General features: G+C 39.1%; 2 protein-coding genes across 3 annotated transcripts; one reads left to right on the top strand and one right to left on the bottom strand.

Moving 5' to 3' along the window:
- Window positions 1–1,744: 1,744 nt before the first annotated feature.
- Window positions 1,745–5,561, bottom strand: LOC130698723 (pre-mRNA-processing factor 40 homolog A-like). 2 transcript variants are annotated; one of them, XM_057521410.2, is made up of 16 exons: window positions 5,410–5,561; window positions 5,131–5,344; window positions 5,020–5,062; window positions 4,835–4,955; window positions 4,594–4,742; window positions 4,325–4,521; window positions 4,135–4,259; window positions 3,819–4,079; window positions 3,523–3,751; window positions 3,315–3,448; window positions 3,120–3,234; window positions 2,927–3,039; window positions 2,738–2,845; window positions 2,461–2,655; window positions 2,118–2,393; window positions 1,745–2,024 (listed from the first exon to the last, which is right to left on the bottom strand). In XM_057521410.2, the coding sequence occupies exons 1-16, from the start codon at window positions 5,410–5,412 to the stop codon at window positions 1,848–1,850; spliced, it is 2,460 nt and encodes an 819-aa protein (XP_057377393.1). In that variant the 5' UTR covers window positions 5,413–5,561; the 3' UTR covers window positions 1,745–1,847. The 2 variants fall into 2 exon arrangements, with proteins under 2 accessions (XP_057377393.1, XP_057377392.1); XM_057521409.2 differs by having other exon boundaries at window positions 1,745–2,393.
- A 949-nt stretch (window positions 5,562–6,510) lies between these two features.
- Window positions 6,511–9,450, top strand: LOC130698724 (nucleolar MIF4G domain-containing protein 1-like). Its single transcript, XM_057521411.2, has 5 exons — window positions 6,511–6,631; window positions 6,691–6,727; window positions 6,783–8,578; window positions 8,760–9,156; window positions 9,230–9,450. Exons 1-5 carry the CDS (start codon window positions 6,584–6,586, stop codon window positions 9,424–9,426), a joined length of 2,475 nt encoding a protein of 824 aa, XP_057377394.1. The 5' UTR covers window positions 6,511–6,583; the 3' UTR covers window positions 9,427–9,450.
- The last annotated feature ends 14,241 nt before the right edge of the window (window positions 9,451–23,691 follow it).

Raw genomic sequence — 23,691 nt, 5'->3', positions numbered from 1 at the left:
GAATTTTTTCCCTTCGAGAAATTAAAGGAAGTAGTTCTATGGGAATGCAATGGAACTAATCATACATTCCGTATACCTTTCTTTGCCAAGTACTTAGTCTACTCGCACTCTTTAGCAGATGTCAGCTAACAAGTAAGCGAACGCAACTTATAGCGTACGGTTGTGTGTTGAAAGAATCGGCGTTGTATTTATAGGTTATCTCACTTCCTTTGCAAATATATTCGCTTCATGCTAAGCAGCAGCCATTGATTTTCAGCGCGACAAGCAGATACGAAAGTTGCTTCCTGCACTAGTATAAAAGCCGTGAATGTTCTCTTTTACAAATGTTTAACGAACGAAAGAGAGATGTCAGTATTAGTGTTCAGTGCTCCTGTAAACAGCCTATATGTTTACACAGCAAAGAGCAAGATTTTACTAACGAATTAAACACTTTTCTATGGAGTACAATAACTTTTATCGGTATCAAGTATTTTTTTTTTAGTTTTTGGTATTATTTGACTAAGCAACGTTTTGTTTTCGTTTTTGCAGTTATTTGATACCGCTAGTGACGTCGCTCTAGTATTCATGGCACTCTATACGCAGCTTTAGACTATGAATTATTTAAACAACCAATGAATTGACACTAAAATTACACCGTGACCTTCCCTCTATAAAGAGGATAAAAGATTATACCAGAGAGCATTAAAAAAAATAAAATAAAAATGATGTCCGGACGAAGTGGCAAAGGTTTTCGATTTTTGGTTGTTTTTCCTCCCTCGCAGTAGTAAATGAAACGCCATGCCATTTTTTGGTTGAATAATATACGAAAAAAAAAAAAAAACTAAAACTAAATTTAATGAAGATCAAATACATTGTATTGCATAGAGAAAACCACAGTCACAAAAAGGTTAAGACTCTGACTATGATAAAACTAAAAAGCAAACGGTAAACGCTTGTTGAAAATATTGTCACGGGATTTTGGGCATACAGGCATGGAGTGAATAGATCTGGCGACAATTTAACCAAAAGGGAAGACCAAACTTGCTGCTGTTGGCAAACGCGAGATAATTAACTGGCTTAGCCTTCCCTCGTTGGCTTAGACATGACAAGAGAGCAGATCTAATGAATTCCTTATAACAGTTTAAATTATTCAGACAGACCAACTATAAGTTTAAAAAACACAAGAGGAGAGAACCAGCACTTGATAACTGATCGGATTTAGACTAGTTCTCTTAAAACGCGATTTTCTTTATTCTTAGATGGAATGGGATTGGGATTCTGGAAAGGAGAACCGTTAGTTCATTAATATTAAACTTAATCTTAATGGTAGCCAAGGTCTTTCTGTGGATAGACCAAGAATGACTTTGACAACTTGTCTAAATAAGAAATGACGAAATACTGAATGAATCGAATCGCAGAGGCATTTTGACATGACAATATGCAATGATGGCAACACCTTGGTTAATCCCATTCTTCCAGCAACGGCCAGGGCTAAGCGTTTGGCCTAGGACCCATTGACCATATTGGCTTCTGTATGTGCAATAAGCACAGGTACAGTAGGTAGGCTACCAGCGTGCCAGAATTCTCCATGCCTGTTTCGCAGAACAAGAAAACTGAATGCGCCATTGCTCTCCACTGATTTTGGAAGAATTTTGAGAATCAAATGGTGAAGCACACGTAGAAGGCTAGCTGCAAGTCATCAAACTACATAAATAATGACACGAAAATAAAATGAATCGCTAACTTAGAATTGGAATCCGCAAAATGATGGAACGAGTCGCTTTATTTCGAACTTTAATGAGAACTCGGATAGGAAAACGAACCCAAAAGCAGAATTACAACAGGAATACGGAGAAGGTAGGTCACGGTCATTGATGCTCTTCTGCCAGCTGTTCCAAAAGCAGTCTTCTTCTTCTTTCCAGTTCATCCTCGCTCCATTCGCCGTCTTCTTTACTCTTCTTGTCATGGCTATTGTCGCCTCTATTTCTTCTATCTTTGTCTTTTTTCTTTTCCTTTGCCCGATTCTCTTCGGAATCCGACGACGGCTGTTTAATAATAAAAGAAAAAATTGAAAAATTAGCATTTGTGCCATAAAAATAAAAAAAATGCATCAAAAAAGTTATGTTTTTGTTTCGTACCGAACGACTACGTTCCTTCTTCTTCTTGCTCTTCTTCTTTTTGTTCTTTTTATGAGAGAACGGGAATAATTCTTCCTCGATCAGCTTCAAGTCGTTTTCTTCGGATTTGGAACGGGAGGGAGATTTCGACCGTGACTTGGATCTCGATTCCGATCTAGCGGTAGATGGAGATCTAGACGACGATGATCGTCTTTTTTGTTTTTTTTCTTTTTTCTTATTTTTTTTTGATCTCGAATGATGGTGGCCACAAGTTTCTTCCATGTCACGTTGATAGTCCTAGGGATAATTAATTGCATTTTTTTTTTAACCTATGATTAAAATAACACTTGGACAAAACCATTACCTTAAAAATTCGAATGCGGTCTGATTCGGCAATGATCGACTCAAACGCAGGATCTCCTTCCAACTTTGGTAATGAGGTTTCCCACGTAGCCAAATGATCCACTTCTTTGGCTCTCAGAAGGTTTCGAAATGCATTTTCCAATTTTTTGGATCGCCGGTTATCGTCCTTTAGCCTCTCTTTTTCTCGGGCTTCAGCCTTAACCATACAAAAGCAAAACACTTAGGGATACTTCATTTCCAGCTCTGTTCACCGGCAATGTGCCAGCAAATGTACCTACCTTTTCAAGTAAGGCGTTATAGGTTAATTTGACATTGCCGCCATCAAGAGTCAATGATCGCTTATCTTCGCACACTACTGTAGCAAAGTCTTCAAACGTTGTTTTGATCTGAATATGGTTAAAGATAATTAGTCGACGGTCCAGATGGAAACTCTTCATTCATAACACATATACGAAATTAATTCTTACGTCAACTTCAAAAGATTTCTGTTTAAGAATTTCTTTGATGATTTTTTTTTCGTCATGAAATCGAGATTTTAAGTCCTCTATGTAAAATTTAAAGAGATCAAGTGGATTTGAACCTAAAATAAGACGCAAAACAAAAGTTAGCCATCATTGGGTCTTTGACGTTAGAATCATTGTCCTGTTCGTTACAACGCACCTGGCTGTCCTAGCATGGCAGAGAATCGCAGGTCGGTACTTATAATAGGATAAAGCTCTACCCATAAAGACATCGAAGTCAATTTTCCATTTTCGTGAAGTTCGTCGAGCAAGTTCTGTTGGTTTTTTAATTCAAGAAAGAGACTCAATGATAAATGATTTCTAAAGTCATTAAAGGAATTTCCAATTGGCTTACCAGGAATGAATCCCGATTTTTGCGTTGCAGTCGTTTAATTCGTCGTTTCCCCCTCTCCCTTTCTTCTTCATCTTCATGCTCTAATTCACGGATATGTTGTTCAAAAACCACTAAAGCATCTTCTTTATCCATGGCTACAAACGAAAAACACCAGAAAAACGTCTTAAAGTGATAAGCCAGCACAGAAAAATTCCTTAAAAAACTGCACCTAATAGGTCATTGTCTTCAGCAAAGGTAGGGTTATCAAGAAGAAGTTGTTGCGCTTCTGTCCATGCCGTTCTGTGTGTAATATCGGTGATAGAATCTAACACTCGGGTTAAATTTTTCATATTACGTTTACGCAGAGCTTTCTCCTCTTCTTTCTCTCTTTTGCTCAAGTGAAAAATGGCATCTTCGTAGATATCCCGACGCTCGCCTTCTGGGACGTTTTTCCATACCTGAGGGAACATTAAACCGTAAAACAAAATGCTTGGGTTTCAGATGACAACCACTAGCAGAACAAACCTCGAGGTTTCCATAGATTTCTTCGCAACGAAAATACTTCGTACTTGAATTGATACTTGAATCTACTAGAAGAAAAGCTTCTAAATCTTCTTTTGCTTTTTTCGCTTTCAACCTTTGCTCTTCTTTCTCTTCTTTCTGTTTTTGTGTTTTGTACGCATGGAACGCCTGCTTCCGCTCTGTCAACTTCCCCAATGCAGCTAGCCGAGGGTCTCGTTGTATGTACTTTAACGCTTGATCCCAACTGGCGTTACTTGGTACATTCTAAATTAAATTATAGTCAGAACAATCTACGTCTAAGACTTGTAACTATTCTTACCTTTTCTCTCAGAAGATCTTTGAATGCCTCTAGTGCTTCCCTTTTGTCCTTGAACGTGGTTTTTGGTTCAGGTGTACTCGTTCTGCTGTCGCTGGTAGGACTAGGTTTGGCATCCATACTATCTTCTGTACGGGAAATCGGAAAATGTAGAAATTCTTCAACACTTTTAATTGCAACATGAGTGACTTACCATTTTGTGGAGATGGCACAGTTATTGCTGCTAATGTAGCCGCCATCGCTTGATCAAGAGCTGATATTGGGGCACGGGTGGGAGCTGCCGAACTTTCCGTGTTCGTCACAACTGACTGGGAAATTGTGAGTGTTGCTGTGCTACTTTGTATGGTAGGCATCAAAGTATCACCTACTGCTTGGCCATTTGTTGTGGTCCTAGAAGGCATATTAAAAAATAAAAAATGAATTTAAGTTGTATAATTAAGACCAAAAGAATAACAAAATTACTTTGTTGTTTCTTCAGAAGCAATTTTATTTTTTAGGTCTCCCAGTTCTGGTGGAATAGTCCAACTTGACTCTTTAGTTGATACATTGTGATAGTAAATTTTCCCATCCTCTGTTTTGTATTCTTTCCATGGGCATTGTGAAAGCATTATCTACACATGGAGAAAGGAAGAAGAAGAAAAAAAAATTACAGCAACAGATGATATTTGAGTAGCAAATTAAACTGTTATTATATTACTCATACCTCAGCAGCTGTCTTAAGTTCATCTGGTTTGTCCCACAAGCTTTGTTTTGTAAAATTGTTATAATAGTATGTCCTCCCGTCTGGTGCTTTGTGTTCTGTCCAAGTTTGTTTGCTTTCTCCTCTTATATATGATACAGAATCAGTGCATAATAGAAAACCACAATAAAAAAAAATTCTAAGTTTACCCCTCAACAGTTGCTTGTGCTGGGATACCATGAGGGAAAAAACCTATAGAAAAACCAAACCAAACAATGTTTTAAGGGATAAGCAACATGTAGAAATAAATGCTAGAAAACCTGACGGTGGGACTGACGGAGCACCAAAAGGTGATACACCAAATACAGAAGGGGGTGCCATGCTTGGCATAGCTACTCCGAACGGCGGAGGAATTCCAGGAGTTGGTGGTATGAAACCTGGAGGTGGCATTGCATATGGCGGTAATGCTGATGTGAAGGATCCTGATGGTGCTACCGGTGTTGGCATACTGGATGAAGTTGGTCCACTTCCAGACTGAAACAGAAGACAATTTGCTTAAAAACAGGGAGTATTCTTAAAAAATTAGAGCCTCCACTCACCATGTTACTTCACTGGCAAACTCATACAAAAATTAACGAGATGGCTTTGGTTGGCACTTGACACTATTTATTTTCGTTTCGTAATAATCTTCAGCTACGCGTGGGCTTCCTAGCCTTGTCTACTAGAGACTCATGGCTATCCAACAGACTTATGACGTAGATCGTAGGACAAGGAACACGGCGGCCTCAGTTCAGGGCTCGACCCTGTGTCCCACGGGTAGGTTTTTGGGCAGTCCAGGTAGGTCTTTGGGCAATAGCGGAAGGTCTTTTCGTCTTAAGAATGGGATCCGATGGGTAATGGTTCTTCTACTGTTTTGCCCATAATCTGTCCCAGTTCCAGGTGTGTGTAACGAGAATGTCAAACTGGTTTCACCACCCATAAAAGGCAGTTGCACCGATATTTACCCGATTACCATGGGTTTTGCCCCGAAATTTAGCCAAGCATCTCAAGTTTTGGTCACCAGATGGCGTTTGCATCATCAACCATATAACAATTAACCACGAAAGTGAGATCAGCTGCTGGTTGCCGCTGCTGCCCGAGAAGAGAGCCGTTGGCCTCGCCTACGCTGAGCAACAGGATCATGGGAGGCACTTAAAACGAAATAATGAATTTAACACGGGCTCTTATGAAAGAACCCTAGTTTTATGATGTAACTTTAATATTTGCTTCAGGGCATCTTTAGTAAAAAAAAAAATGTTAAATAATAGAAAACGGCGCATTTTTGGGTACCATATTCGTTTTTATTCTACTCTTTAAAAATTTTTAAGTATTAAAAAAAAAATTAAGCCACAGAGCGCATATTGTTTTTTCGTTATTAGCGCAGCCACCGAAACCCTAATTTTTGCGTTGTTTATTGTTCACCTTTTTTTGCAAATATTGGAAAGCATATTGTTTTATTTATTTGTGTATTCAGTCCTAACTAGGGAGAAATTAAAGAAAGTTCGAGGCAACCTCTGATTTTTGCCCCGCCTTGCACTGGTTGACGAAATCGTACATCGATTGTAACCCAAAAGTTTTTTTTTCGGGGCGGGGACCCCGATCACAGTGAATTGGGTCCGATCCCTACTTGTAGGCCTTGAGTAAGGAAATGCTGTCACGCAGACGATTTTGATCTCAGTTGGTTAGTCATAGTCAATAGTTATACAATATCGCAATAAGAACTTTTATGATACAATGGCCCCACGTGAACTCAGAAAAGCTGAAACAGTGGAAACTAAAACGGTAATTGTGTGTCTATGGTATGTTTTTTTCATCCTCGTATTCAGATTCTTTCTTTCTAGAAAAGCGGCTTGTCAAAAATTGGTGGACAGAGATTAGGTGAGAAAGTCAATCGTGTTTTGAGATCCAATATTTTTTAAAATCAATTTTTTAGGCCCGGGTAGATTGGTCACAAGAAAAATGCTCCGCAAAAATCTCCGAAAAATAAAAAAACAGAAGAAGCAAGGTTATAAGTGCACAACAGACTTCAAAGATGATAATCTTAGTCATGCACCTAAAGATGACTGCTCAAGGGAAGATTTTGAGATTCACAAACAAAACACATCATACCAAGCTCCAAGTTCAGCCAAGGGATCAGTTTCTAAGGGAAAAAATGAGGGAAGTAGGAAGCAACAAGAAATAGCCGACCAGGAAAGAATAAAACAGCGAAGAACACAGCTTAAAATAGCCAATAAACTGGAAGACAAAAACATAAAAAAAATAGAAAAGCAGTTAAAACTGCACAAGCGGAAATCTAAGGGTATTCCAAAATCTTTTACAGATGATGGGCTAGATTTTCTTCTTGAAATCTGTGACCCTGAATCTAGGGGTAAGTTAGCCAAAGAAGACTTTGATTTTGCAGATAATGATGCAGGGTTTGAAGAAGATTTAGCCTTGTATAAGGCAAAAAGTGAAGGCAAGACAAATAAAAAAGATTCATGTCAAAATCTAAAGGTAAAAAAGCCGTCATCAACGAATAACGTTGCACCCAGGACGAAGACTACGCTACAAGAAGATTCTTCTTACTTGGATGAATCTGGCACTAGTTGTGAAACGGACGAAGAAATTGAAAAATGGGACTCCAGCGAAAGCTGCAATCAATCAGAAAATGAAGACTCCCAAGGAAGTTTAAATACTAGTGCAAAGGTTTCAAATGACAACGAAGAAGAGTACAAAGAAGATATATACGGTCGCGTACGGGACAAAAAAGGGAATTTGATAAAAATTCCAGCAGCAGAGGAACCGACCAGTAAATATATCCCTCCAGGAAAGCGATTGGCTACTACGAATGAGTTTAATGCAGACGCACACAAACTGAAACGCCAAATGAAAGGCTTATTTAATCGGCTTGCCGAAAGTAATTTACCAAGTATCGTTTCTGCTGTAGAAAAACTATATCTCAACCATTCCCGACATAATATGCAGGAGGCGATAAACGCCCTTATTATTGAGTCATTGGTATGTCAGACTCTCTCTCCCGAACGCCTTATAATGGAACATTGCGTTTTGATCGCAGCGCTACATGCGAATGTAGGAACTGAAGTTGGCGCCCAGTTCTTAGAACTTGTTGTACGAAGATTCGATGCAGCTTATAAAACTAATGTGGCTGAAACGAAAGAACTGGATAATTTGATCTTAATTGTGGCACACCTGTATAATTTTGGACTTGTAACCGCTTCTCTTCTAAAAGATATCCTTCACATGCTTGCCGAAAGATTCGAGGAAAAAGACATCGAAATAATTTTAATAATTTTGAGAACGGTAGGGTTTGGATTGAGAAAAGACGATCCAGTATCGCTGAAGGAAATAATTTTTACCTTACAAACAAAAGCTGGACAATCAACGGAACAGCCAATCAGAATTCGTTTTATGCTTGAAATCTTGTTGGCCATCCGCAATAACAATATGACTAAAATACCAAATTTTGATCTTAGTCACACGGAACACCTGCGCAAAATATTACGTTCGATAACGAAGAAAGGAGATGCATTGTGCAAGCTGAATATATCTTACGCTGAATTGTTGGCCGCAACTAACCGAGGCAGGTGGTGGATAGTGGGGTCAGCATGGATGGGCCAAGGACCCAACGCTACCGATTCGCTTACTAAATCGGAAGTACAAAATTCAGACGAACCGCAATACAGTGCAGAATTGCTGGAAATGGCACGCAAGCAGAGAATGAATACCGAAGTAAGAATATTACTATAATAATAATTATTATTACAATTTGTTATACTTATTGTTTTAATTCTTCTTATTATTATGTACGTTTTTATTATTATTTTTTATTATGTTTTTTGTTATAAGTTTATAATTGGTCGTCCATTTTCTTTCATGATTATTTCTTTTTTTCATAAAAAAAACAAAACAGGTCCGACGTAGTATATTCTGTATCCTTATGACGGCAGAGGATTTCCTTGAAGCTTTTGATAGGCTAATGCGTCTTGGCTTGAAAACTCAACAGGAACGAGAAATTGTACACGTAGTCATGGATTGCTGCTTACAAGAAAAAAGCTTCAACCAATACTATGCTTATTTGCTTCAGAAGTTATGTCATTTCCACCGACGTTTTCAAATTGCCTCGCAGTTTGCTCTTTGGGACCACTTTCAAAATCTTGCGTTACTGTCTGAATTGCAAGTCACTCATTTGTCGAAACTGGTGGTGCATTTGACGGTGGAAGGTTCTCTTAGTCTTTCTGTACTTAAAGTAATTCAGTTCTCGGAGATGGATCGGGTATTGGTCCGCTTTCTGCGTCAGGTTTTGTTAGGTAAATTGTCTTGAAGTCTGACTGGAAATGTTTCCCGTAATTCGCAAAATTTAATTTAATTCAACTCTTTCAGGTATACTTTTGCATCCGTCGGAGACTGCAGTAAAATCAGCATTTGGTTGTCTCGTTTCACCCAAACTCGGTCTCCTTAAAGATGGATTAATTCTTTTCATGCACCATTTCCTTATGAAAAATATGGAGAAAATGAGTGTGTCCGATGGTGACAAACTGAGAAGTCGCATTCAGATAGTGCAAGAAGCCTATCTATGAACTAAATAAACGAATTGTAATACACCGGGCTTTGTTTAAAAAACATTTCCTTGCTGTGCAGTACATGAGAGTAGCTCACTGAGATTTTCGGGTCACGTCATACCGTACCACATCCACCGTTTTCAGAGCTTCTTAACATGGGCTCTTACAGCGATGGGCATCTTGAGCAGGTGGATAGTCGGTACAGTACGGAAATTGTAATACAGAACCTACCAAAAGGCTTTTGAAGCCAGAGAGCATCTAATGCAGAAACGTCGTTTTCGCGGTTCTCCTCCTACTAGTATTTTCATTCATACTCTACGAATTTCAATAGGAAGGTTAGGTTAAAATACGATGTTAAAGTCTTGGGAAAACCGATAGGAACTAATGCAAATATGGCCAATTTGGCTTTCTTTTGTGATTTACCGGCTAGCGCTGCGAAGACGCGCAAGATCTTCAAAAAAGAGCTGCATTAACTTTTCTTATGCCCAATAGTCAGATTTTTCCCTATTCCTAGTAGCATTCTCTCACATAGCACATTTCTACTGTCGGATGCCTGATTTATGGTTGGATATCCTTTAGATATCCCATCCCCTATGGGTAGTTCCAGGAGTGTTCGTCAGCTAGTCACATTTGAATTCCACTGGATGTGCAAAAATTTTATCCTAAAAACGCTCTCCTTTCCTACGCTTACTACCCTTTCCGCTCCTCTGTCAATTGATCATCTGCCAATGGCTCTAGTCTTCGACCTTCCTTCTACTTGGGCTTCAAACTTGTCAATGCTTCGCACTGGTGTCATATCTACACGCAGAATATCAGTTCCCTTTGCAACACGAAACCCTAAACTACCTTGCTTCTTCGATTAAATGTTGCTCCTTTTTCACGTTGTTAGTCAGTTTCATTTCAGTCGTTGTCGCAGTCAGTCTTCATTGGTCAGTCTTTTCTGTCCAGCCACTCTACAGTCAGTCTCTTTTCTGTCGTTGCATTGCAGGAGTCTCTGTCATTCAGTCTTCGTCAGTAAGTCTCTTTTAGTTAGTTTCTTTTCGTCAACAGTTACCTTGGTTTTTGTAAAACCTCGAACCACTGTGCAACATAAACGATCATCATCACAACATATCGGCGGACGAAAAAAAATAGATAATCTACAATTTATACCGCATTCACCCTTAGTGTCCGAACACCCACCGTTTTCAAAGATTTTTTATCGCGGACTCTTCCGGCAGCGGATTTCTTGCGTGGGCGAATAAACGGGTGGAAAGAATCGGCGCATGCTGATAAGAGTTTGGTCGATCGCTGATCTAAGAACAGGGTATTTCTGACCATAAAAAAATGTCTATCACTAGTGGTTGCTGAGTAGCATGCTAGTCAACAAACATTCGAACACATGGTGGCTTATGGCATAACCATGTTATTTTAAACAATTTTATGTAAGGAACTTTTTCTTAACACGATTTCTAAAGTGTTTGATGGAACATCCTTTAAAGATTTCCCCTTAAAAGTAGTTTCAATTAAATCAATGTTGTGTATCAGTCGGAATTTTTTTTTTGGTGATGAGAAAGCTTTTCCGAAACAAAAAATGGTTTTTCCCATTCGGATAAATTTTCTTATCGTGATCAGGATCACGATTAATTTTCGATTGCTATTGGGTAAGTCTGGCCTCTATCAACGTTCTAGACAATCTTCTTTCAAGTTGACTAGAATCCAAATAAAGAGCAATTTTCGAGTGGCAATTTAATCTAACAAATGTATCAGATCGTTAAGAAATAAAAACGAAATCAATATCAAAATTTTTCAGAATGGAATTGCCATTGTAATACTCTTCGTAAATGCGATTGCGAATTGAATATTTATTCGCATATCACGGTCATTTTCCAAAATTACCGCTTTTTCTCATAATAGACCAGCTGATTCAAATTGGACATCCCAAATACGTAGTGTAACCTTTAATTCCTAAAATATTTTAACGGCTATTCCAAAAATTTGATTCGATACGATCATTTTCAGCGATCAAATTTTTCACCATCTTGCGGTAGATTTTGTATCCCAAGTAATTATTTTGCTATTATTGCTATCAATGCCAAAGGACATAGCGTGTTTAGCGTTCACTCTCATTTGTAAAATACTAAATTCATTCAAGAGAGCATTTTGAACACTAGATGTCGTTGAGAAATGATAGGGAAAAAATGATCAGCAGAATACGATCGCCGATCCAGATACAAAACGTGAGCGGATGGACGATCAAGATAAAATAATTATCGTAGCAGCAAAGCTGACAGAAGCCATTAGCTCCTGATTAGAAATAACAAGAGCATATTTCTCTCGAGAATCCAATAGAAGGACTAAATTTTTCAAATATATAGATATGTTGACGGCTACCAAATTTCGACTTTTCAACAATTATGTTGGCCGTGATATACTTGCTGATATCTTGGTTATCCGACCCGTCAACGGTTTCCGGAGATGAATATGTTATGCATCATCTTTGTTAATGAATGTAAGGAAATTTTCTTCCAAAACTGAAATAACTTTTACGAAAATCTAGCCAAGCTTTACAACAAACTGTAAGCGCTTAGTTGAGCTTACAAAAGGGTTAAATTTAAATTTAACCCCTCAAAATCTAAAATCGATTTCCGGGGTCATTACTGCAGGCTGCAACACGATAGCCGCGCTGTAGACCAGCTGTAGAATACAAGCTAATGTGGATTGGCATCTGCTTTATTAGCTGCCAGGTACCCAATAATTGTGTCTTTCTCAAAGATTTCCCCTTTGTTTTTATACACAATATAATAAGATTTCATTTTAGGCAAAAATTTCGCTGTTAAATTGATCCTTAACTTTGAAAACCTTATTAGATGAAAAGAAATATAGTCTCTTGTACAGTTGCGCAATTTCATTTTGGGTATGTTTACTTTACTAGAATTTAATTTTAAAACCACTGCTTACAATAAGTTAGAAGATAGAGTAATGTTTATGAACTGTAGTTTTCCTGTTCCGTTCCAAAATGCAAAAAAATTCTTATTTTGGAGTTAGCGACGATCTATGGGTTGCAACAGTGTCTATAGCCTAGTTTGGTTTTACACCGAAGTCTGCTTGTGGCAACCGAAATTAAAAAATTTGACAAAATTTTTAGAATCGGCGTGCAAGCTAAAATAGGAAAAATGGAAAGAACATCATGCCCCTCTTGGGGAAGGCTTAGGTAGTGGTTTCGTTTTTAAATCACATAAAAAATTTCCTTCGTAATGTAAAATCGTTCGTCAAATGTAATTTTCTAATTATTATTTAAGCATTCAGAAGCATACAGAGAAGCAAAAAAGAATACAAAAACTATAAAGATGAATTTTTTAAAGAGAACTACTACTACTAACTAACTTTAAAGAGAAATTTTTAAAACATATTGGAAAGGGAAAAAAGATCTAGGAGCATCGGGAAGGTGAACATAATATCTTACAACAGTAGTTTTGTCAGGCAAAACCCTTCGTCGAAAAGAGAGTCCTTTCGCTCGTGAGCGTTGATTTAGAAGAAGAATCTCTCCGAAGAACATTTTTTATTGTTACTATTGTATCCTCTAGTTCTCTAAATTTAGAATTTCGTGATGAATTCTTGCAATGCGGAATAATCCGGGGCGACCATCACCACCTATTGGAAATACTTACAACAAAGCGCCTCAACCAGGCAGAATGCTGTATAATTGCATGCTGTGTAATTGCTCACTATAGCAATTACTCCATAAGTCTCTGTTTTACATGAGATGTGCGATCAGAGTTCTCTTGGAATAGCTGCTCCAGACCGGCTCACCAAAAAAAAAAAAAATTTTTAAGCAAAGGCATCAAGAAGATGACAAGAATAAACTGTATCCAGAAACGCAACCTCTCACGGCAATGGAGGATTTAAACATTTTTACATTTAAAAACAAATTACGACGACCTCAAAAACCCTTGATTAAAAAATTGCTTGATATGTTCATTTCTTGTTATTGCTAGCCCACTCACTTATTCATTGCTACTTGGTTTTTTAGAACAATCATCATCGGGATTGATGAGCATGAAATAAAAACCATCGTTTGGCTCATCATAAGGCGCTTGTTCAGCAAAGAGCTCGGAAAAAACTTCAGCTGGTATGGACGGAGAGGAAACGATACTTTTCAAGTACGACCGTCGGAAATCTATCATAAGTTGAGGAAAGTGGACCCAAACTGGACACGTACGAGATCGGACAACCGCAATAACTAGGAAAGGGTATTGATAAAAAAAAATTTTGCTACGTGGGGCCTCTAGTAGGCTTAGCTGTGTCATTGCAAAGATCAGATAAAAATGACTGATGCTAGAAGTATTAAATTGAAATCTACTTGCGTTTTTTATTGATTGTGCTTAATGGAGGCCGGGGCTATTCCGGTCGGTTTTTGTTTGTTTTCAATAACTTTTCAACTATTTCAGATATTTTATGGATTTCTGTTTTAGAACATGAAGAAATAAACAAGCTTTAACAGGTTTTTAAAAATATTTTTCAAGTAAAATTCTGAATCACAATTGTCATACAAAATTTTGCATAGAGTGACCGGACTAACCCCATTGCTGGGGTTATGCCGGTCAGCTCTTAAAAAAGCAAAAAGCCTTTACAAATAGGTCCTTTTAACTTATAGGCCCCCCGATCAGGACGGGTTTTTTAAACCGGAGCAATGAGCATGGCTACATTTTGTGTTTCGTCATCATTAACTTGACACAAGAAGACTTTACGCTGTTTTTTTCTTTGGTTTCGACGTTATTACGCGCGATGAACCAGTTTGTTTACTCATGGTGGGCTCCTCTATGGCTTTCACGCGCGGGAAATGTCCTTAAAGCTCCCTATTAATTTTTTGGAAAAAAAAAAAAATGTGGAACTACAATTTATTAGCTTGTGAGCGCTTCTGCGGATGATACTGTTGACGACGTAGGTTCGGTCGGATTCGTGTTAACGATGTAGCTGGAGTTGGAGCCGCAATCGGAACTAAACAAATGATATTTGAATAATTAATAATTAAGTTTTGGAGAAACTCTACTTATCTATTTGCCTACCAGTGACATGTGATGGCAGGGAGCCCTTGTCGGAAAAGACGTGCCGTGAAGGGCCAAATTCGAATTGACTGGAATCCAGATATGATGTTGGCCGGGTTAAACTTTTCGATAAAAGCAGCTGGAGTCAAGAGGGCAATATCATCGATCCGCACTCTTTCACCGGGATGTGTGGCCAACCAATTGTCTTGTTCTTCTCTACGCAAAGCACGTTTGAACGGCCCAAAGTCGGACGCGTCCAACGGTTACAGTTTATGTGAGCAATGGGGCGGAAATGTAAGCGTCACCATTCTGCCGCGCAAATCCAATACACTCGATATCCAGGTGGCTGACATGATTATCTAGCAGAAAGTAGATTCTTTTCATTGGAGCGACTACGCGAGGTGGTTTCATTACCGTTGAGATGCCTATATAATCCGTATTCCAAATTTGTGATGCGCGAAATCATGTTTCTCGTAGACTTGCTCCAGTTGGCGGAAAAAGCGATCAACGAAAATCCTGTTAAAGACCGATGCACGCGCTTGGCTGGTGGGTTCCGGTGCTCGGATTAAAAGTTATCCGAAACGTTTCAGGAATTCGGAAAAACAATTTTCACTTGCCATTCCATTAATTCGCTATTGCTCTGGAAATTTAATGACGTTGGATTCGGCATACTGAAAAGCAGGTTTTCGGAATTGCACTGGAGTTAATCCATGATTTAACCGTGCACATTGCATTAAATATTGCACCATTTCGACCTCCCTTGAACGCTTAAAGTTGTCGCGATGTTCCGTTCGCTTAAGTAAAGGAAGCAAAGTTCTGCCATGAAAACATTGCACATTTTTGTTAGTCACTTAGTGTACTACGCTTCACTTAAAATGTCTCTGCTGCTTGTCGTGGTGTCATTTGGCCACATAATAGGGCAGACATGACCCGCTTAAGTGTCTCTTCGTCAGGTCGGACAGAGTTGGCCTATAATTTCGCCTCTTCTAAGAACAAGTCAAACATAAAGCTGAAGGAATGCCGATGCATCATGAATCATGATTCACCATGTCATGATTCATCACTGGAAGTAAACGAAGTAATTCGAAGGTCACCGGTTAACAAGCTTTTAACAAGCTGGGAAAACTATATAAGACATAGACCAGCTTAACCCCACCAAATCGACCGATCTAAACCCAATAGCGGTACTATACGCAACTGAAAAAACCGCAATCACAAAACATAATCAAAATTTCTAAGCAAGGATAGTTTTCTAGAAACAACAAGCTATTTCTTCTACAGAAAAGAAAAAACTAATTAAAAGAAAAGAAAAAAACTAAAAATAAATGAGCCAGCAACTTCATTTCGATTAAAATGCTAGTTGGTTTGTTTCATCATCAAACGTTTCGGCTTCCCTTTGAAGTCATTATAGGCGCAAGCTTGGTTCTACAGTTTTCTCACACGATTTCAATTCAAAGTCGTGCCCAGAATGTTGTAAAGTTTCCTAAACCTCGTGTATTGTCAGTGGATTTGCCTAACAACTCCGCCTTACAAGTAACAAAACATGAAGTATTTATGCTACTACAGAACACAAATTATGAAGGTAAAGGGGGAGGAGATACGTTCACTTTCACTTGTGGAACGCTTGAGGGATGTATGAGGTGTGGCTTCCTTTGGATAGCCTTTGGGCTCGTTACATTCCTTCCCCTCTTCGATAAGAAGAATTGGTCCTCCAATTTGTATATTCCGTCACCGACTGCAGTTGCTGCTATGGTTGAATAATATACTTGTTCCTCCACCTAAAATTTAAGAAAAAGAATTGCATGTGATTTGAATAAAGTTGCTGGTGTATTGTCTTCTCTCTTTTCTTCTTTTATTCTTGTTTTTCTTTCGTCCCAGTATTTCGGCTGTATTGATTATGGCTTGTTTGTTTTCCTCGCGGCGGTATTGTGATTGTTCTTTTCTTCTCGTCTCGGTTAGGGAATTACCGTTATATTTTTGTTCCCATTTTTGGAATATGGCTTGCACTCTTTTACTGCATGCTTCTGATTCAGCCGTGCGTCCATGGGAGTCTTTTATCCTTGCATCTGCTCCATGTAAAAGTAATATCTCAATCATGTCGATTCGGTTGAATCCGACTGCTACGTGTAAGGCGGTTTCGCCCGAATCATCTTGTTGGTTGATGTTGATGATTCTCTTTGCGCAAATTTGGCTTGCAAGATTTTCTAGGCCATACATGGCTAGATAGTGCAAAACGGTTCTGCCATCTGGTCTTGTAAAGTTGATATTTATTGGTGTCCATATCAACTTCGCACTTTCTTCGTTTTCATGTGAAATCGCCAACATTAAAGGTGTTTCTCCACTTGTGTTGCGAGCTGTAAATTCGCAGTTGTTATGCTTTAGGATTCGTAGTAATACTAGATCGTCTTCAGCTGCTGCTATATGCCCAGTTGTCTTTCCGTGACATAGGATTTCTGGATTCGCTCCAAAAGATAGTACGAGATCTGTGATGTCGTATCTACTTCTTCGTAGGCTTGTGTGGAGTAGCGTATGTCCTTCCTCTTGAGCGATGTTGTTATGGGCCATTTTGAGATGAATTGTTGGTTTGTAATGCGCACTTTACTTTGCGAAACTTTGTTGGAGTTATGTCGTCGAGACACTGGGAAGGGTTTAGTTTTTGCATTTTGCAAAAACTTGCTTGCTCAAAGATCTTCATATTGCTTTTTCGTTTTCTCTTGTGTTCTTGTTTCTGTGTTCTTAATTTGGTAATATGCATTTCATATCATCCTTTTTCTGTTTTATAACCTGTTTTAGTAAAAATCGTTGTCTACTTCTTATGTCTCACTGACATGCAGGGCGACTCTACGGCTATCTCGTTCGTCTCGAACTTTCTGTATTCCTTGTTTAGTCATTGTCATTTCTTATAGGGGTTCTTGTGTTTTCTATTCTTCTTCGTGAGTTAGTTTTCGTCGTTCTCTTGTAGTGAACACTGTTTTTCTTTTCTGTCGTTTTGCTATGCCGAATTTTGACTATAACTACGTTTCTAGGTATTGACGACAAGTCGAAACTGCGTTGTATAGCATTGATAAGGTGCTATACCCTACTCCCGTGAGCCTATTCCAGCGGTTTCGTCCTGGGGATCGTGATATGTTCTTTGGCTCATTTCGAATGTTTTTTGGAGTTGGGGATTTTGTGCATTTTAAAAACAAACGTCCATGGATCAACGATTACTGTTACTTGTATGTGTTTGTTTAACACATTTTTTTAAAATAATAATAATAATCCGATTTCTTCCAGGAACCATCCTGGGTATGCGCGTTATCGCGTCCGCTACCCATTAAGGTTTGCTCGCTTTCTCTGGTGGCTGGAGTCGGGGATTGATATTTTTCATCCTACTCCGTCTTCGTCTTGGTTGGTGCAGGAGCAACTCCAGCAAGAGCACGATGACTATTGGCTGCCGATAACAAGCCTTTTTCAAAACGCCTGTCGTTTTGAGCATGATTATTTGGACGCTGTTGCTCCTGAGGATTTCATTATTGATTTTTGGTTTTGTTTCTGTTGTTCATTTTGTAGTTGTGTTAGTCTCCAATACAAAGTTATTATCTGTACATATTTGTTGGCTGGGTTTTTTTTCGATTTGGTGGATTTAAAAAAAAAATGATCAAGTTAATTGTTGAAGCTTGTAATTGTTGGTAAGTTCGTATTTACTGTAGGGGTGCTAATTTATTATGTCGTTAACTAATTAGTTAATGGATGCTTGTTAATGGTTACTTTTAATTTCAATGACCTTGGGGATTTACTTTTTTGGCTTTATTACTATTGTCTGTTTCTGGCATGCAACGACATAGGTCTTCCCAGACCATACCATATCCAACTACGTAAGTGCAAGTAGTATGTTTTCCGGTACATCGTTCGGATGGTTCAGTCTCTTCAATAGATGGGTCGATTAATGGATTTGGTGCACTTGGTCGTGGAGGATGTATGTGTACATGTCTTTCTGTTGTCAGTTGTGCCGGGGCAGATGTTCGTATGAATGGTTCTTCGATAGCTATGCCTGAATGATAGGTTGGTAGCTCTGATCTCTCGTGCTGGTATCATTGATGAAAGTTCATGTTTTTCTTCTATGCTGTCGTCGTATTTTCTTGTAAATTTCCGACTTCTACGGATACGTTCTTTAATTTTTGAGAAAGGGTTGCAAACGATAAAGATCCGTAAGCATACGAGGAATAGCACAAATCCAACCAATGATAGACTTATTATTTTCAGTTTGTCGATCCATGAGAATATGTGACCGATTTGATTATCTTGTTGTTCTGACATAACAATATCTCCAATAGAATTGGAATTTCCTTCTTGCATTTTTCCTACTAGGTCCTTTAGGATATTCAATTGCTCCATCTCCATTGTTTCGTGTGCTGGATGACTCGTCAGCGAGAAGTCGAAATCATTAAGGTGGAGCTCTTCAAATTATGTAATGAGGTCTAAATTCGGCATGTGAATGCTAGGTTTTTGGCGTATCCAATCTCCTGTTGTAGAGTTGTGTACCCAGGTGTGTGAATTTCCATTTAGATTGACTAAAGGTGTCTTCCAAAAACAATCGGAGTATGGGTGAATTGACCATCCATCTGTTCCGATAGTACAGTTCTTTCCTTCGTAAGTAAAGAACGGTTGAAATCCACATTTGGTTTCATTTCCTGATATAAAAATTCTGTTTGCTTCACATTGTTGGAGTGTCATTGCTTGGCCGAAGCCTTGTAGTCTCGTGCGATTGGTAAACCTACTGCTGCTTCAGCTAGAATTAGAGCTAAGATGACTGCTTGTGTTCTTTTGATTGCTAATAGTTGACAATAAACGTCTCGGATTTCTTTTGCAAGTTTGTTCTCGTGTTCTGTTTCAATGCTAATTTTATATTGCTCGTGCATTTTGTTTAGTTGGTATTTAATTTTGTCGTTGAATTCTTCGATGTTTTTGGGTAGGCCATTTTCCGTTTTTTCATCACTTAAGGAATCTTCAGTTTTCTGGTCCATTGAAATTATCAGGGATTCCGAATTTTGGATGCTGTTGCTGTCCTCGATGGCCTGGATTAGGTTTTCTTCTGTTGTAGACGTTGTTTCCGTTGTAGCTAATGGAATCATTCCAGCTTTCTGTGTTTATGACTGCGTGGGTCGTCGAACTTTCTTTCACTGTCGCCCTACTCGGTGTAGTTGATATTGGCTGGCGCTTTGTCGTTGTCACTGTTGTTGTGGATGTTGTCGTAGTGGGCGTTGTCGTCGTTGACGTAGGCTTAGTGGTTGTAATGGTTGTTAAAGTTGAAGTTACTTTAGCTGTTGTCGTAGTTCTAGTAGTAGTGGTGGGTTTAGTGCTTGTTGACGTGATTATTGGCTTTGTAATTGGTGGGGGTTTTATCGAAGTTGATGTCATGCTGGGTTTAGTTGTAGTTTTATATGTTGTCGTGGGCTTGTTGGCTGCTGTGTATGTGACTGGCCTAATTGTTGTTGTGGTTTTTACCGTTGTTGTTGTTGTTGTTCCCGATGTTGTTTTTATTGTGGGCTTTGTAGTCGTCGTAGTGCTTGTCGTTGTTGGGAATTTTTCTGTTGGGGGCGTGGCAGGGGGAGTGGCCAAAGTTTTGTGCGTCTCTGATTGGTTGATTACCTCTCTTTTCATTAGTGGCGGTAGAGATGGAAGTGTTTTTCCGTCCAATGACTGTTGAGTGTGTAGTGCAATGATGGCTGCCGCTGAAAGCGTTTTTGGCTGGTGTGGATTCCGATATTCGAAGCTGAAATGTTGTTTCTTGCTGGAGCAGTGACAATGCCCCAGGCTCACTCGTCCTACTCTCTGTGTCCTGTCTGATGAAGGTGAATGTAACCCAGTTCTATCTGTTGCCATGAGCTGTCCTGTGTGCTCGAATGTGCCCCAGATTGAGCTAGTGTTAGCGCATTCCTGAAGGACTAGCATTGTCGTGTTGGCTTTGACACAGGTGTTTGCGTTGAACGGTCTGATGGTGAAATCAGATGTATATTCAAAAGCTTGTCCTCCTTCTGTTGTTTTACTACAGTTGGCTACCGTAGTTTGTGATTGCACTAATGGATCGTTGCTGCTCACCAGTTTTCTTAGTTCTTCTTGACATCTCGGCCACTCGTTGTCACATTCTTCTTATGTCATTTGTTTGTTTACTCCGTGGTGTGTTAGACATTTTTCATTCGGTGCTTTTCCATTTTTCAATAATCCCCAGGCAATCATGTCCCAGATTATATTTCCGCTGCCGTGATTAGTTTTTTAAATTCCTCCGAATAGTGGCCAATTAATCGTGGTTGTGATTGCCGTTTTGATTGCCGTTGTTCTTGCTGAATTTCCTGCATTTCTGCTAATGTTTTATCTGGAAAATTTTCTAGGATATCAGGATTGGTGTTTACAGTTTCGAAGATCCATTGTTGTTTTGCGTATTCACTTGCTTCACCTTCTTTGCATTCTGCCAGTTTGATTATTTGGCCCATGCCTAAGGTAATGCATAGATACGATTCTTGTGAAATTAACTTAATTAATTTAATAATTTTGTTGATCGAGAATCCAGCGTGTTGAAAAGTCAGAACAGGTAGCTGCAACTAGACGATCTGCTTCTGCTTCAGTGATGCAAATATTGGTTATCTGAAGTCTTATTATTTGATCTACGATGTATTCGAATTCTGATCCTGACGGCAGTGGGTCACTGTTATTTAGACGATAATGGGCCATTATTGTGTTACTTTCTCCGGGTTTGTAGGTAACGTATATCGTGGCGTTGTATACTATTAACTGTTCTTTTTCCTTGATTCCGATTGCCTGTTGATATCCCATTCTTATTGATCCCCAGGCCTACGAAATGCTGTATAGGCGTTTACTGGCGTCTGACTCTCCGACAGGAGCGTTAAGCAAGAATGTAACTTCCTGCTGAATGGATCGTTTCCGTTTGGCTAATTAGAGTTCCCTATAATCTTTGCACACTGATGTATCCAGGTGAGTATTGTGCATACATGTATTTATAGTTGTTTTGAGCATCTCGTACAGTCTTCTTGTAGTTTCCGTTGGAAAAATTAGGTATGTGAGCGGTATACCCACAACTTTGTAACCTTGTGGTGTGATGTCTATCTGGTTTGTTTAGGAACGAAATCTCTATCTGTCGATTGGTGTCATAGAGACGGCTGTGTTTTCGTGTTCCAGCATCCTTGGAAGTTCCAGATATCCGCTTCCCTTAAGCAGCGTTTGTGAGTATGAGTTATTTGTTATTCTGTCTCCCCACACAATTGTGTTTTGATTCTGAATGAAGTGTCCTTCCTGCTGGGTGGTGTTCAATGATCCAAAAGGGCTTTCAATTGGGTCATCCGGTTTTTCCTGCCGTAGCGTGATTTGTTCCGCTACACAATTGAGGGTGTGGTATTCCTTGATGGCGTACCATTTTCCTTCATCTGTTGGAGTTGCTGTAAAACTTAGCCATGATGGTCCGGTCTGCATAATGTTATCGCCACATTTCTTGTCGTTCATCATTTTCCAGTATTCCAGTGGGGTTATTAATTTAGTTTCTTGTGAATATATTGTGGTGAAGGATCCGATCCAAAATGATCCTGGTATTTTCTTTGTTTTTATCCATTGTTTGCATGTCCAGCCTTCCAGGAGGCTGCTGGTTTCTGCGTCGTTTTTAAAGTGCACAACGTGGGTATTCTAGGTAAGTGTGCTGTATCTGTTTCCTTGTTGTTGCAGTAATATGGTGCTTCTATATCTAAAATTCCTCTGGTTTTTACGTTGTTACAGTCGCATACGGTTGAATAGATGGGGTATGTGGATGGAATGATGGTGAGTAAGTGGATGAATAATAGTATCAGTTCCATCTACGAAAAGAAAATTTTGAAGGTTTTTTTTTAGAATCTCGATACTTCGTGGCGTTGCCGTAAGTTGTATCGTAGATTCATCATTCTATTGTGCGCAGGATTATCTGGTATGGGACCGGGTATGTTTGGCGCGATGATTATACAAGACTCCTCTTTTGTTGCTTGAAATATACGTGGTTTAGGAGGAAGTCGTCTTTCGTAGCTACTGAAGTTTTTTCTTGGCCTTCCTGGTCCTCGTCGTACTTTTTCATTTTTTGGTTCGCTTGTCACATGTGATGTTCTTTCTGTTCCTAAGTTTCCTGGGGCGTAAAGTTTTAGGCGGTTGACAAGTACTATCGATTTTAGTTTTTCATTGTTGGTGTGTTGAATCTCGTAAGTGAGATCTGAAAAACTTCTGGTGATTTTGAATGGTCCATTCCACCTGTTGATGAATTTTCCGGCAGTTGGTGGGTCTTTCAGTAGCACAAAGTCACCGATGTTGTATTTGATTGCTTTTGTTCCTTTGTCGTAATATCTTTTTTGTTTTGTCTGTGCCCGAAATAGGTGTTCCTTCGCTAGTTGCTGAGCCTTCTTCCATTGATGTGAGTACATTACACTGGTGTCTTCGTATGTTTCGTACCGTCTATCTATTTTGATGTCGCTAGGGAGCACTGCATGTCTCCCAAAGAATAGGAAGAATGGGCTTTGTTGCACTGTCGATTGCTTCGCTGTGTTGTAAGCAAATGTGACGAATGGGAGATATTTGTCCTAATTTTCTGGTTCATCTGTCACGTAGCAAGTTAACATGTCATATAGGATTCTGTTGAATCGTTCTACTAATCCGTCCGTTTGGGGTTGCTATGCTGTTGTTCTGATTTGTTTGATTTTGAATAATTTGCTAATTTCTAGGATTAAGCTCGACAGAAAGTCCCTTGATCTGTTAAGACAACTTCGGGGGTCCATATTTGGTAAAAATATCATTAACCAAGACTCTAGCAATTGTTTGGGCAGTTTGATCTCTCATTGGTACTGTAAAAACGAAACGACTGGCGTAATCTGATAGGACTAAAATATAATGTCCCTGTGCGCTTTCTTGAACTGGACCCACAATATCCATCGCAAGTCTTTCCCACACCCTTTCGCCTGGGGGCATAGGTTGCAATGGTGCTTTACTTCCTCCCAAAGCCTTGCGTTTTGCGCATTTAAGGCAATTTTTGATGTGTTCTGTTACGTTTTGTCGCATGTATGGGAAGAAGTATTGCTCTCGAAGTCTGGCTATTGTTTTTTCGATTCCTAAATGTCCTGCTAACATGTGATCATGGTTTGCTCGTAAAATCCCCGTGATTAACGGTATAGGGACTACTAATTTTCCTTGCCTATCTGTTAATAGACCTTTTTCATTGATTATAAATTTGCTCTCGAATCTGCTATTTTTA

Source organism: Daphnia carinata, chromosome 7 (assembly GCF_022539665.2).
Source record: "Daphnia carinata strain CSIRO-1 chromosome 7, CSIRO_AGI_Dcar_HiC_V3, whole genome shotgun sequence".
In the NCBI taxonomy this organism is placed as follows: domain Eukaryota; kingdom Metazoa; phylum Arthropoda; class Branchiopoda; order Diplostraca; family Daphniidae; genus Daphnia; species Daphnia carinata.
The sequence above is the reverse complement of the archived record's forward strand: the minus strand, read 5'-3'. Positions and strand labels throughout refer to the sequence as shown.

Excerpts from the sequence above, each read along its gene's own strand:
- LOC130698723 (XM_057521409.2), bottom strand. Across the intron at positions 4,956-5,019 it reads GCACAAGCAACTGTTGAGGG|AGGAGAAAGCAAACAAACTT; the intron begins GTAAACTTAGAA and ends ATCATATATAAG. Across the intron at positions 4,522-4,593 it reads GCTTCTGAAGAAACAACAAA|GACCACAACAAATGGCCAAG; the intron begins GTAATTTTGTTA and ends TATGCCTTCTAG.
- LOC130698724 (XM_057521411.2), top strand. The coding sequence starts at position 6,584 with ATGGCCCCACGTGAACTCAGAAAAGCTGAAACAGTGGAAACTAAAACG. Across the intron at positions 6,632-6,690 it reads AAACAGTGGAAACTAAAACG|AAAAGCGGCTTGTCAAAAAT; the intron begins GTAATTGTGTGT and ends CTTTCTTTCTAG. Across the intron at positions 6,728-6,782 it reads AATTGGTGGACAGAGATTAG|GCCCGGGTAGATTGGTCACA; the intron begins GTGAGAAAGTCA and ends TCAATTTTTTAG.